The 15,488-nt window shown below is 33.1% G+C and overlaps 1 protein-coding gene across 1 annotated transcript in view; it reads left to right on the top strand.

Moving 5' to 3' along the window:
• Window positions 1–15,488, top strand: part of LOC150077902 (uncharacterized) — a 75,659-nt gene that overhangs the window by 18,339 nt on the left and 41,832 nt on the right. The window contains exons 4-7 of the mRNA XM_090384400.1: window positions 3,739–3,825; window positions 4,823–4,977; window positions 9,005–9,522; window positions 15,058–15,165. Coding sequence (XP_090240526.1) covers window positions 3,739–3,825; window positions 4,823–4,977; window positions 9,005–9,522; window positions 15,058–15,165 — 868 coding nt within the window. The remainder of the gene's footprint in view (window positions 1–3,738; window positions 3,826–4,822; window positions 4,978–9,004; window positions 9,523–15,057; window positions 15,166–15,488) is intronic.

The raw sequence follows: 15,488 nt of genomic DNA, 5'->3' as shown, positions 1-15,488 counted from the left end.
TTTATGGAGAAATCACATGACTTCACTTTGGCACTATGATAGGCCAGAAGGTTTAATTTTCATTCAGTTTTCTCAAAACATGGTAAATTCTAGGACACCAGAAATAAATACATGGCAAAATTAGTAAATCAGTAGGACTGAAGTAATGGCCACCAAAAGGAAAATCTGAAGTTGAAGAAAAGTTAAAAATTATCAAAAGAGTTGAGAGTGGCAAAACAAAATGCAGTATATTTCGTGAGTGTAGAATTCCAGCAGGAATGATCTGCAGTTAGATGAAATAGGAAGAAAAATTGTGTTGATTCATAGACTCTGTAGAAGATGAAGTAGGCCTCAAAAGAAAGAAAACTAAACTTTGGAAAATAGTAATATGGACCAATATTTATACAAGTGGTTTCTACCGAAGTGTAGTGAAGGAGTACCAGTAAATGGGGTAATTTTGAAAGTACAGACATTTAAATTTCATAAGCTACTTGGTGGAAATGATGACATATTTAAAACTTCTGAAGGGTGACTTTGGAGATGGAAGGCTTGTTGTGGGATATCCCCGGTTAGTTTTGAATGTGAATCTGATTTGTTGACATTACAGCAGTTGAAACGTTTCCGGAATTTCTGCATAATGTGATTCAAAATGGTGAATTCACAGATGAACTACTGTACAACTATGATAATACAGCACTGTGCTATAAACTTCTCTCTCTCTCTCTCTGATAACTCACTGGATATTAAAAAGGCACCCGACAAAGTGGGCATGAAAACTAATAAAGAGAGAGAGAGAGAGAGAATTATTGTGTTACTATGCATAAACAAGACTAAAAATCAAAAGCTAAAGCCATTGTGCATCGATAAAAGTCAAAGTCCCTGGTGTTTTAAGCAAATCAATGTGAAATCTCTACCTTAATGATTTATAAAAATAGCTCCAATGCTCAGATAATGGAGTGATAATTTTGCTTCGTGGTTTGAAAGTGAGTTTTTTTTTACCATTGGTGAGACACTACTTGCTTTCCATAAAACTCGAAGAAAAGTCTGTATTACTGTTGGATCACTGTCCAGCCCATCCTTTGGTTGATGTCCTGAAATCGAAAGATGGCAAGGTTAAAGTCATGTTTCTGCCAAGGAACACAACTGCATTAGTTCAGCCCATGGAACAGGACATTATTCAAATATTAAAAGCCTACTGCCATGGTGAGCTTCTTGATAATGTTGTGAACTCAGAAATTCAAGTTCTAGAATTTCTGAAAACATTAACACTGAAAGATGTTGCTTACAATATTGGATTAGTGTGGGAGAAAGTAAGCTCAAGAGAAATTGAAAACTTCTGGAAAAAATGTATTGGAAAAGATGAGATCATTAAAAATTACCATGAATTAGCAGCATTTTCAGAACAAGAAGTAAAGGTTTCTTGTAACATACTTGATGGGAGTCTTTGAGCAAATGACCTGACTGCTTGGATTGAGATAGACGTGGAAGCTCCAGTTGTGCATTACCTGAGCAAGGAAGAAATCAACAAACAGAAGGCTAGTGATGTAGGGAGTGACTCAGAAGGTAATGTGGATGACTTGTATAAGGAAAAAGCACCAGAAATTAACATAGTGCTTTAAAACATGAGGTGATGTTATAGTTTGAATGTCAGAGTGATTGTGAACATCCTCATTTATTGAATCTGACCGCTTTTAAGAATTATGTACTGAAAAAGTGTTCTCATCAGTTCTGGAAAACTAAATTACATTACTATTTCAGAATGCTTGCATAAAATAAAATGTAAGTCCATAACAGCATTATGTATGTATTAGTAGAATGTAAAGGGAATGATATAACTATTAATACTTTGTCTTTTAGTCTGTATGCCCATAAAACATTAGTAAATAAAATATTTATATACTGTACTAAGTAAAGTGTATTTAACTTAGAAAATCAGGGCGAAAAAATGTTAAAATTTTTGGCTGTAATGTGCTTCATTTATGATGCAGGTATTAAAGTTGTCACCTGACACCTGCATTATTGAGGTTGCTCTGTGTGTTTATTTCTGAATTGGAAATATGTACATAATGGAGCCAAATGTTTTGTGGCTTGTCACTTCTTTGTAATATCACTGTCACAAAAGGTCACGCCGACCAGTCTAGCCGGGCGGGTATGGTGCCTGCCTGGCAACCCAAAGATCGTGGGTTCGAATCCCACCTCGGACTTGGATCAGAGTAGTGCAAAAACCTTGGGAGGTGCATTATGGCCACAGAAGCCGACACACCAACAACTAAAAAAAAAAAAAAAGGTCACCTAGATATCAGTGCTTCTCAAACTATCTGCAGTGAAGGACCAGTTTCTTTTATTTCCAATTCATTATGGACTGGTACTTTTGTAAAATACAAATCTCGTGGACTGGTAACAGACCGGTATCATCTGTGATCAATTTCCAATTCACTGTGGTCCAGTAACAAACCGTGAACTGTTTGTTACCAATAACTGGTAATAAACAGTTCACAGACCGGTGCCAGTCCGCAGATGACACTTGGAGTAGCACTGACCTAGATCATAAGAACTTGTTGCGACAAGAAGTTCTTATACCTATTTAGAGTTAATCTATTTAGACAGCATACTTTCATCTACTCAGCTTCTGTATAAAAACATTATGGCAATCCTGTTGTCTTGAAACTTTACTAGGCATGTTTACTAGACAACTTATGTGATCGAGACCCACTAATATTCTTAAAATCGGACAGATGCTATACTATTGTGATTTTCTCTTGTAGAGAATCTGAGTCCTCATTTTGAGTTTAAATCAATGTTTTGAAACTTAACCAAATCAAAAATAAAAATAGAATACTAAATATAATAAATGGGATCTTAAGATTATATTGAAGTCAGGAAATCTCTTACCCGAGATATTTTTCAGAAATAAATGCATCCACGTAAGATGTAATCAGAATAGAGTAGGTGCAGTTATTCCTGAAAAATATCTCAGGTAAGAGATTTCCTGACTTGAATTATAGTTTTAAGATCCCAGTTATTGTATTTAGTATTATATTTTTATTTTTGATTTGGTTAAATTTCAAAACAAAACATTCATTTAAATTCAAAATGAGGACTCAGATTCTCTACAAGAGAAAATCCAATAGTATAGCATTTGTCCAATTTTATGAATATTAGCAGGTCTTGATCACATAAGTTGCCTGTCCAGCTACTCTGCTGCTTTGATTTTTTTTTTTTTTTTTTTATATTGAGGCATTTTCTTGTAGTGGTTTTGTGTGATAGGGAGACTGCCTTCTTTTGAGTTCTCCCCCACCATGCTGTTTCACACTTTCTTAAGTTTATAAACAGTTTAACTTCTAAATTAAGTTTATTCCTTCCTAGAGAACTACTCCATGCATTTTAACTTCTTTTTAGCATATGTCTTTCAATTCTCTCTATTATACTTACGTATAACAGAGAGAATAGAATAGAACAGACAGACAGAGAGAGAGAATATAGAAATTGTAAAAAGAAAGAAGGAAAGTTTTTTTAATGTTGTTGTCAAGTTATTTCAACTATATTGACTGAATGATGATAGACTGAATAATATATAAATTATAAAATTGAGTTTACATATATTGTTATCCATTATACATTTTTGCCGACTGTATTTAAGAATATAATACTATCTATTCTTTACTTCTATTTAAAGAGTAAATTTACTGAATGAAAGGGATATAATTTTTTGCTGACAGTATATAAATAAGTCAATTATAATTAGTACTTACATTTCAGGAACCACCATTTCTTTCATCTAACAAGTGGAATGAACCCTCAAACATATTACAGCAATTAAATGAAAAAGAAAAACAGTTATATGAGGTATGTTCTTGTATAATTTCTTAGCAAACAACTGAAATGAATATCTACTTCATTATCTTTATTTTGTAGGTCTTTAAGTTTTAAAAAAGATAGTGTTATTAATAGTGAGATCTCTTACTGTTTAATTTTTTGTTGTATGATGCTATTTTAAAATGTAATCATAATTAAAAATTTGTGCATATTGTTGTAAAATGTGTTCTTTTTTTTTTTATTAATAATTACATTTAGTGATCACTGAATTATGACTATCCCATCCATAATTGACTATGTTGAACAGCTTCACAGGAAAGCTGAACAGCTTCCTATACTAGAGCGGTGGCAATTTGCATCTGATTGTGCAAGTCAAAGTGATAAAGTAGCAGTTATGGGATGTAGTAAAGATACAATGGAGTTACGAAAGGGCATGATTTTGGGAGCTCTTGCATTGGGTGCTTCCATATTGTCTTGTTGGTTGCTCCTATCCTGCTGTGGTTATGGTGTACAAAGAATGGTGTTAAACCACCACCACCTCCTGCTGACAGAACTATAAAGTATTATGCAAGATGGATATTTGTGGTAAGTAAAGGGTGCAGCATGTTGTACAGGCTCAACAGCAGGTGACTTGGCCTTTGTCAAACAACAGAGGGGGGAGAGAGAGAGCATATAATTACTTGAAAAACAGTATTATACCTGCATGGTAACTTACTAGTCCTACATTTAAAAACGACAATTTTTACATTTTACGAGCACTTACTCTTTAATTTTGTGCCTGCTGATTCTTACATTGCCCTTTCCTTTTTGTGATCCTGTTCTGATTTCGGCTGCTGCTCTTACCTGCTAAAAAATTGTCTATCTATAATTTCTTAGTAGACCATTTCTGTATAATTATAGGCAAATGAATAAATAGAATAAATATTATTTTATAAAGGTCAGGAAGTATTATTAGTTAAGAATTAAGCAAACAGTTATAGGATAAAATTTTGTTCCTTCGATAACATATATCTAATTTCTGTTACAGGCTAAAGCTGAACTCCATAAAGAATTAAAAGAAAAGTATAATCTTCAGATAGAAATTCAACAGCTGAGACATCAGTTTGACATTCTTCGTGATGATTTGCATAAATTGCATATTGAACTGAAAGAAAAGGATAAAGTATTACTTAAACAAAGCATGTGAGTTTACTGCTTATTTTCATATTTATGAACACTGTTCCTGAGAAGTAGAGTGTAAACCTGGAGTTTGTAAATTAGGAAGTGTGGCAGTTTTGTTTTGTTTTTTTTTTTTTCTCTCTTTTGCATCTTTAGTATTAGAGTGACAAAATGATGCAAAGAAGCCACTGGTTAATGCAATTTTTAATTATTGCATACATTAAACTTTATTTTCTTTTTCTACACACACTATAGTATTATAACATAGTAAAAAATGTTAGTATACTTGTTATCTATCAAAATAACTATGATAGATAAAGTATAAGTGTCAATAAGGTTTCATGTCAAAATTTAGTAATAAATAAATACAGTACAAATTTGAGAATTTGTACTGTATTTATTTATTTATTTTAAATTTATTTATTTTCTGAAAGTTCTCAGTTTTGGTAATGATGTACTGTACTGCATGATAAATATCATGAAAAGCATTTTCTAAGCTAAATAGAGCTGGCAGAACAACATGACAAATAGAGCTCTTCTCCTGGCTTTTAAAATGATTATATGTACATTGTTAAATAATACCAAATAAATACTTAAATTATTCTTATTATTTGGCACCTCTGAAATTTTCGTTCCCTTATCTCACAGATGTTCATGCTGGTCTTGATGATGCTAAATCAATAAGAATTTTAACTCACTTTACAGATAAAACTCTCTTGTACTGTACTGTGCTGTAGTGTGGTGTGCTGTAAAATGTATAGGACTATAAAATATAGGTTAAATACATGAATATTGAAATTTTTTTCATGCTCATATATTTTATTTTCAGCAGGTAATATAAAGTGGAGTTGCTGAAGCAAACATTCATAAGATCCAACTTTTGATTTTATAAATCAAATTTCAGATGTCAAAAATTCTTTTTGCAAGATCAAATGTTCGTAAACTGAGATGTTACCATATACTGAAAATCATCTTGGTAGTGGAATTTGTATACTTAATAAACTATAGAGGATAGCTACTTCAAACTGTTCAGATTATAATCATCATCATCAGGTGCAGTCTCTGTGTTCAAGGTTTGCAGTCATGATGTGCCAAAGCCTCCTTGGGCAAGTTTCTTCAGATCAAAGTATTGATTCCTGTTGGACCATTCTTTTAAGTCATTTAGCCATTCCCTTCTTGGCTTCCCTCATCCATCCATCCTCTTAGTGCCGTAACTAGTCTGTTTCCAGATCTCAGAATATGTGCAGCATACATCCACTTAATACAATACATATAGGTGGTTATAAGAGCGAAGTTAATAACTACAGACTGGTTAGTCTTACTTCATTGGTAGGGAAAATCTTAGAAGCAATGATTAAGAGTACAATTCAGGGACACTTAAATAGATCTGGCATCTTGAATAACACAAAACATGGTTTTTTTAAGAGAAAATTGTGTCAAAGTTTGAATAGCATAAAGCTTAATGAGCAATACTCACCTTAGATAAATCTGCTAAGTTACATGAAGTTAGGATGGAAGAATAATTTGAGGCTTAAGGTAATTTAAAATGATTTAAAATAAGTTAAGATTGTGAACATGGAATTGAAATATGCTCAAGGAAGTAGAGGTGCACAACTTCGTCTCTGGTTGTCATTGAAGAATTAATTTAAACTTTAAAATATGAGACCGGTGAAAACAAAAGTCATGGATGACCGACGTTTGTATTAACGTCATCAATTGGCAATACTAAAAGGAAAGGAATCGCGAGTTTTTAAAGACTTCTATGTTCCCGTGATGCACTTTGTAACATGTGGGAATCTTAGGTGCATGAGATTCCAGACTGAGGAGAGGTTGGTGGATAATTTTGTGTTTACGACGTTAAGTTTGGTATTAAACACAAAATCACCAACCTCTCCTCGGTCTGGAATCTCATGCACCTAAGACAAGTTAACTGTTGTTAGGGGCCAAAGCTTCAAGTGACTTCAAATTGAAGCCCATATTTTGGTCTGTCATTTGAACATATGGGATGTTAAACAACAGCAGGTTATCAGTGTTCATACAAGCATCTTGTGGAAGTCAAACAGGCCTGGGTTTCAAGACTGATTGTTTTCAAAATGTGCTATTGATCCTTTTTTTGTCTCTTAATCAGAGTCCATCTGGTTGAGAACAAGCTTCCATTAAAGGCTCTCTTTTTGGATAATGCACCTGCCCATGATTCTGATTTTAACCTTGACTTTGTCAAGTTCTGTTCTTGCCTCAAAACACTACCTCTTTGATTCAGCCTGTGGATTCAAAAGGGTTTAAATAACCGTGAAGAAATTAATATCCCTTAACCCTTTCTGGAGTGAATTTGGTAAACGTCTAGGCCTTGGGCTGTGAGTTTTCTGCTAGAAGTTGGCTCTGTGGAGCAAGTTTCTTCATGAAGTTTTGAAATTTTGTAAAAATGAAAATCTTGTACATAAATTCTTTAAATATTAATTTGTTCTTATTTTGGTTCTTATTTAGTTACCCAAAATTAGAATGAAATTTGAATTTTTATAAAATTGTAAAAAAAAATCATAAAACATTGATTTTTTGATGCAATAATATATCTATTTATATTATCTTCTATATATCTATTTATGTATTCAATTTTATCCAATTTTATTCAATTTTATCAACTTCTGGATCTGAATTCGATAGTATTTTAGCCTTTTTAGGCCAAAATCAGGCAACTGACTGTCATGTGATCTATTCTAATTTTAGAAGCTATATTCATGCTGCTATCTTTTTAAACTTTATCTACATTTACTTGGAAATATGGATAAGAGATGGAAAAATTTACTGGAAGATTTCAAGATAATTGATACATAAATGGACATGTGATTTAAAACATACTTGAAACAGCCTTGAAAAATATATACAGGGTGTTTCATAACATGTGTGTTGTACTTTCAGGATTGATTCAGTACCTGAAAACAAGGAAAAAAGTTCATGTAGACATGTGTCCAATTCTGAACAGTTACATTGCTGTGGCTGTTTAAAATTTAAAAATGGCAATGGATTTTTCAGTTAATAAATAATAAAATAAATAAGAATAAGCTAACATGTATCTAGTATGAATAAACATTTTACTAGATATATGTATTCTTATTTTCATTTCTTTTTTTTTTTTTTTTTTGTCATTTTTATTAGTTTTTAACCATTCAAAAACTTTATAGCCATTTAAAAAAAAAAAATTCAAACAGCCATAGCTCCATGACAATTCAGAATTGGGTAAATGTTTATATAAACTTTTCCATTGTTTTCAGGTTCTGAATCAATCCTAAAAGTATGACCCATGTGCACTCACCGTGGTTATATATGTACATACTCCTCAGGGTCCACTCACATATGAAAAACATGTATATGTTACCATAAAAGTCAGAAATTTCCATTGTCTAACTGAAATACTGTATGTTAAGCTCTCTGAATATAGTGAATTTATTCCCCATGCAACTTTGCAAGAAGAGGCAATAATATCTTTCCTATGCCCTAGTTTAAAAATCAAAAAAGTGAATGAAATGAATCAGGAAATTATCATTGCTTCCTTTGGACTGTCCAATTATCACTTTTCTGATTTTTAAACAAGGGCATAGGGAAGATATATCTGAGTGTTTACATTGGTGACATGCAAAAAGGGAAGAAAATGATAATTTCCTGCTATATATATATATATATCACCTATCATCTGCAAGGTTGATCTTACATATTCACTATAATCCAAATATAGTGAATATGTTACCCTAACAATCTTACAGAGACAGGAGATATATCACCCCACCTCATGCCCTTATTTAAAAATCAGCAAAGTCAATGAACCATTGATATGGAACAATTTTTGATATTTCAGACTTTTACCAATTTGTTTTGGTAAAAGTCTGAATTTTGAGCTTTTACCAAAGTGAACTGGTTAAAAAAAAAAAAAAAAAAAGATTAATGATTGTCATAATTTGTATGAAATTTAATTTAGTTGCTTCTGTATCTATAGTAAGAATTGATTTTGTAAGAGACAGTATCAAGAGTTAATGGAATATTAATATTTCCTTATTAGGTCACCGTGTAGTGAAGCTCTGAAACAAAAAAATGCAGAAAACACTTGTGTTAAACAGTTGTACATTAGCCCAAATGCTGATCTAGAACAATCACGCTTGTATTATACTAGTACTCCAGTTGGTAAAAAATTTCAAATAACAAGGAGTCACTCAGATTCACATATTGATGCAGTGGATGGTGTCAGTTACACAGAACAACTTCAGAATCCAGTGAAACGTATCCCAGCTGCATGTATACATTGTGGTGCTTCAAATTTTATACTAGAAAATGAAGCCAATTTACACAAGATATATCCTTCAGATTTGCCATCCTCTGTGCCAGATCATCAGCCATCCGAAAATAAGAGTGTTCATGAAAATATTTTGAAATATTTCACTGATATCTCAGGTATCAATCACTGGCAAAATTTTTCTTTAGCTAAGCCATTGAATAAACCAAAAACTGTATCTCAGGCAAGTCAGACTGATTCTGGTAAAGGAGAAAGCACTGATCCTAAAAGTGGCTTGGCTTTTAAAAGTAAGTTATATAGATCAGAACTTTTTAATAAATCAGAATAATAAATTTGTTATTCTGATTTATTAACAAGTTAGTTTTGATTCTCATTTGTAATGGTCCTAAATAGAGTTATAAAAGTGTTTAGGTTATTTTTGATATTGCTTGTATCTTAGTAGAAAATAGTCATTACAATATCATAGTTATTTAATGATTTTGTTTTTTTCTATACCAATTTGTGAAAAAATAGGCTCATAAAATAAAATGCAAGCCTCATATGAAGTTTTTTTATGAGTTCAGTAATGACTGTGGCACTAAAAATTTTAACTATTATTGTTTTAAGTGAAGTTTGTTGCATTTGATTGAATTTAAATTGACTAATCCATTAATAATATCCTTGGCTTATGTTCATATCTGATGCTATCTTGTTATTTTGAATTATCCATTCTCTTAACTGCTATTTTGTTCATCACTTCTCAATCACTGAATTCCACATAATGTTGCATTGCTTGAAAAGGCAAATGCATTTTGTGAACTTGCCTGGGTGTTGCTTGACTCTGGATAACTGACTTGATTCAACTCTATCAGATAGATTTTCAAATACAACAAACAATTGTAAGTCATGAATAGCTAAAATTATAAAATTTTAGCTATTCACAAATTCAAAATTTAAAAATTTATATCAATAGAATATAACTTGTATTGTTTGTGGTAACACTGAAATGGCAGATCCTTAGACTAGCACTTGTTTTACTAAAATGTGGCTTTGAAATTTCTTCTTCCCAAGCAGATTTAAATATACTGATTATAATATACTTATACTCAAGGAGAAGCAGATCTATTTTACTAATCTTTTCATAAAAGCTAGTAAAATAGAATCTCAGTATAACCAAAACACTAGCCAATTGGCATGACCAAAATTTGAAGTTATATTTGTTAAACAAGTTTAACAAATAGAAGTTAAATTTGTTTAAAATACTTGATATCATTAATTTATTTGGGAATATGCTTTCTCCCTCCTACCACTAAAAAATGGAATAGACAAAATTTCTCAACAGGTTTACTGCTTGTGGATAGTATGTATTATGTGGAGACTTTAACATGCCATTACTTGCTTCAATCAATCATGAAAGGAGTTAATACAGAGCTTGCAACAACTAAACTTGGATGCCTCCGTAGCCAGGTGGGCAGGAGCAGCAGTGCATAGCACACGCTTCTTGATTAGACCGGGGTTCGAGCCCGTGATCCACAAAATACGGAGGATGTGGAAAGATCAGGGAATGACCACTGCATATCCCTGGAACAATATGGCCTTAGTTGCTAATGCTCCTAAAATCCAAACAACAACAACAACTAAACTTGCTAATTCTTTCTCCCTCAGCACAAGTTGAATAAAATCTAGATTGCTTATTTACAGCTGCACAGGTTTTAATGTGAATGATCAGATTAGCTTCTCGTTTGATTATCTATTGCTCACTTTTACATTACTAATGTTGAGAAGAAACAAAACTCCAGTGTCAGACACAAGGTAATATCATTCAGGGTAAAGTGTGAACCTTTGCAACTTTTTGAGCTATACTGCATTCACTCAATGTGGAAGATGCTGTTTAATAGCTAGTAAGGTGGCTTGTTTGTATACTGCCTACCTTAAAATGTATTGTGTACAAGGAAAATTATTTGAAAATTGTAATGACACTATCTATTTTGTAAATATGACTATAGGTAGATTTTCTTGAAAGAAAAAAGATGGAAGTTAATATAAAAGATGTGACAAAAGAATTCATTGTCATACCCTTTACTACATTTTCCATATTTTTAAATAATTATGCACAAATCATCTCTCTCTCTCTCTCTCTCTCTGCGCCTCCGTAGCCAGGTGGGAAGGAGCAGCAGTGCGTAGCACAGGTTCTTGATTAGACCGGGGTTCAAGCCCATCACCACCAAATACGGAGGATGCGGAAAGGTCAGGGAATGACCACCGCATATTCCCGGAGCAATATGAAAAGAAGATATTATACCCGCCAGTTCTTCTGATTTAATCAGATGTTTTCTGATAATTGAGTGTACCTTCTAGTTTCTCAATAAGGTTAGGTTTCTTCCTTTTGATGAAGTTTTTGTTGTTTCTCAAATATGCAAGTTACTTGTTTTTTTTTTTTAACCTGCAAGATTTAATGATAGGAACAGAAAAACTGACATTTGTCTCTGTTCACTTTCATTTTGTAAGAACCCTAAAATACAGTTTTTTTGCATTTAATTGGTGACATGTGCAATTTACCTGCTGCAGAGTATGAGATGCATTGATTAGTTATCATTAATCTGAAAAAAAAAAAATTTGAGAATGCCATTTAGACAGTGCCAGTACACTTTTCTGGAGATAATTACATGAGGAATTCTTTATGGGAGGGAATGTCAGAAGTTTTATTAAACTCCAACAGGAAGCTAAATGACTTAATGATAACTGATAGGAAAGTGGAAGAGAAAGTAGCATTAGTAGAGGCATATGATGCAAGAAAGAAAGCTTATATTGCATTAGCAAAAAAAAAAAAAATCCCATTTCACACATTCATTCGCTCTAAAAGTTTGTCCAATTCTTCCTTGAATTTATTTAAGCTATCAGCTTCCACAACGCAGCTGGAAGTTTGTTCCAGCAATTAACTGCCCACTGACTGAAATTTCCACACATCTACAACTGTATTTCCTCAATTTGAATTTATGCCCCCTCGGGTTCGTAATCTGAGCAAGAGGAAGAATCCTATCAGCATTGAGCCTACTCAACCCATTCAAGGCCTTATGCACCTCAATCAGATCACCTCACCTAGTCTCCAAATGCTGCAATTTACAGAACTTAAGCCTTTCTTGGTAAGGAGACCCCTTTGTTCTCCTCGCCAATCTTGTTGCCTTTCTCTGTGCTTGTTCTGGCAACTCTACATCTTTCCTAAAATGAGGCTTCCAGATCTGTACACAGTACTCAAGGTGTGTCCTGACCATTGCGTTATACAAAGGGATAATCACCTCCTTATCCCTACTAGCAAAATTCCTTTATATCACTGACAAGACCATGACCTGCTTTTGTAGCCTGTCTGCACTGCTCAGAAAACTTCATATCTGATTGCACAATTACCCCCCAGGTCTCTTTCATTCTCCACTACCCTGAGTGTGTAATACTACACAGTTGATACATTTCTCTGGGGTTATTGCTACCCATATGCAATACTTTGCATATGGATAGCAGTAACTCCAGTTGCCACTTCTTAGCCCATCTGCCCAACTTTTCTAGATCCTGTTACAGTAGCATACTGCTGAGCTGAACATAAAAAGGCACCTGGGATGGAAGGGATCTATTCAATGATATTAAAGGAGGTGAGCAAATGTGTACTACACTACCCTGAGTGTAGTAACACATAGTTGATAAGTTACTCTGGGATTACTGCTATCTATGTGCATACCTTGCTTTTGTCAATGTTAAATCTCAACTCCATTGATCCAATTTTCCAACACCTTGTTGAAGTAGCTCACCTCTCATTACTGTCATCAGCACCACCCTGCCAATCTTTCTATCACCTGAAAACTTTAACATTAAGCCTGATATGCTTTCATCAATATCATTAATAAATACTGAAAACAACAATGCACTGAACCTTGGGGAACTCCACTGATAACATTAGTCCATAAAGAGCAGTGCCCAGTGATAATCACTCTCAGTCTTCTTCCACTTAGCCATCCCTTTATTGATAGCAGTAACGTGCCCTTAATGCCACATTGCTCCAGTTTATATTCAGGGGTAGTGGAAAATGAAAAAGACCTGGGGGTAATTGTGTTTTTTTTTTTTTTTTTTTGATTTGGTAGTTGTTGGCGCATCGGCTTCTGTGGCCATATTGCACCTCCCAAGGTTTTTGCAGTACTTTGATCCAAGCCCGAGGGGGGAATCGAACCCGCGACCTTTGGTTTGCCGGGCAGGTACTTTACCCACTCGGCTAGCCCGGTCGGCGGTAATTGTGTAATCAGACATGAAATTCTCTGAGCATTGCAGACATGCTGCCAGAACAGCTCATGGGATTTTGTCAGTGATATACAGAAACTTTGCTAGCAGGGATAAGGAAGCGATTATCCCTTTTTACAAGGCCATAGTTAGGCTACATCTTGAATACTGTATACATAGCTGTAGGCCTCATTTTAGGAAAGATGTAGGTCTGCTAGAATGAGTGCAGAGAAGGGCAACCAGATTGGTGGAGGGAACAAAAGGGTGCTCTTACCCTGAAAGGCTTCAGTTCTGCAAATTGTAGTATCTGGAGACTAGGCACCTGCAGGGTGATCTGATTGAGCTGTATAAGGCCTTGAATAGATTGAGTAAAAAAGTTTGCCTTCAGCCAGTGTGTGTTTGAATGTTGGAATAGGTTTCCGTCTGTGGTTGTGGAAGTGGATGGTTCGAATAAATTCAATGAAGAACTAGACAAATTCCTGGAGGATGAAGTTGAAGTGTGTGTGTGTGTGTGTGTGTGTGTGTGTGTGTGCGCGTGCGTGTGCGTGCGTGTGTGTGTGATGTTATATATGCTTGCTTTTTTGCATCATTTCCCTCTACTACTATTACTATAATTTTCAATTTCTGAAAGTTTTTGTTTTCATGATTTCTAGCCTTTCACTCTAGAAAAAAGTTCCATAAATAGCTTGCTTGTTCTTCACAAGAAGCATTAGAATTTGTAATTCTGATTAAACTTAATACAGTCTGACCCTATACATTTTCGATTGTACTAAAGTTGAATTTTCGTATTAAAGTTTAAAAAAAAAGATAACCATTAAAAACAAAAATTAATACATGAAAATTGACAATTAATTATGTCTGTTGTACCATATTTTTTAATGTGTGATTTATTAAAATTTTATATATATTAAATTTCCTATAAATAAAATGTTTTATAAACAAATTATCCATGTACAAATATTTTTACTTTAGTAATATGAATTTTGAAATTTCTTTTATATACTATTCATATTTTAAATCAGTATTTAAGTAAAATAAAGTAGAAATTACCATTTTTATATATTAGAAAGGCAAGGCAGAATGCTTTTAAACAAATAATCATTCTTTTAAAATAGTTTTCAACAGTATTCTGTAGAATGAAATTTCAGTTCAATAAATTGATTCACTCACATCCGTAAATTTCATTGTAATGGGATTTTACTATACATTCTAATTCCTTTTTATTCTTAATTAGCACCTACAATTTCACCTCTTTGTATTAAATAGTATAAAGTTAATTTAATTAATTATTTTGCAATTGAACATACGGTTAACTATAATGACCATGTTTTATCAAATAAAATTCAGAATATGTTAATTAATTCATAAGCATTAAATAAAAATTGAAATTACACTTCAAAAAAAAATTGGAATTCTTGTTCAGTGATGATGTATTGTATATGGGTGGTGTGGTGTCATTTGGAGAAAATTGTTTTGTTAAATAAGCAGTTCTTTTTTTGTTTTGTTTTTTTTCCTTCTTTGATAAAATTGGTAAAGTGATGCAATTTCGATTACATTAATTTTTTCTGTCTCTTTTTTAGGCAATATTAATTTATTAAGTGTAGATAATCCCAACCTTGCATCTCTGCCACCAAAGAGTCCAGGAAGAAAAGTTAAGCATGGAACAAGTGATGTGGCAACGAAAAGAGGTTTATTTTTATTTTTTCAAATTTTGTTCAATTTAATTAATATAAACTAAATGTTAAAACTCAGTAAAAAGTTTCCATTTATTAGCTGATAGCGAATCGTTGTGCTTATAGTATATGGGTACAGATATAGCCCATAATAAAAAACAACAGAAATTTAAGAAAAAATTATTTGACAAAGTAATAATAACTTGAAATGTTATAATTTTATGTGGAAGTGTGTGTGTGGGGGAGGTGGGGGGGAGTGACAATTGTTTAATTTAGAGGACATGTTTTTTTTTTTTTTTTTTTTATTAAACCAGAAAAGTTTACCAAAAAAAGTTGTC

The sequence above is a fragment of the Mastigoproctus giganteus genome, chromosome 11, assembly GCF_048544385.1.
Source record: "Mastigoproctus giganteus isolate SK-2022 chromosome 11, ASM4854438v1, whole genome shotgun sequence".
Taxonomy (NCBI): Eukaryota; Metazoa; Arthropoda; class Arachnida; order Uropygi; family Thelyphonidae; genus Mastigoproctus; species Mastigoproctus giganteus.
The sequence above is the reverse complement of the archived record's forward strand: the minus strand, read 5'-3'. Positions and strand labels throughout refer to the sequence as shown.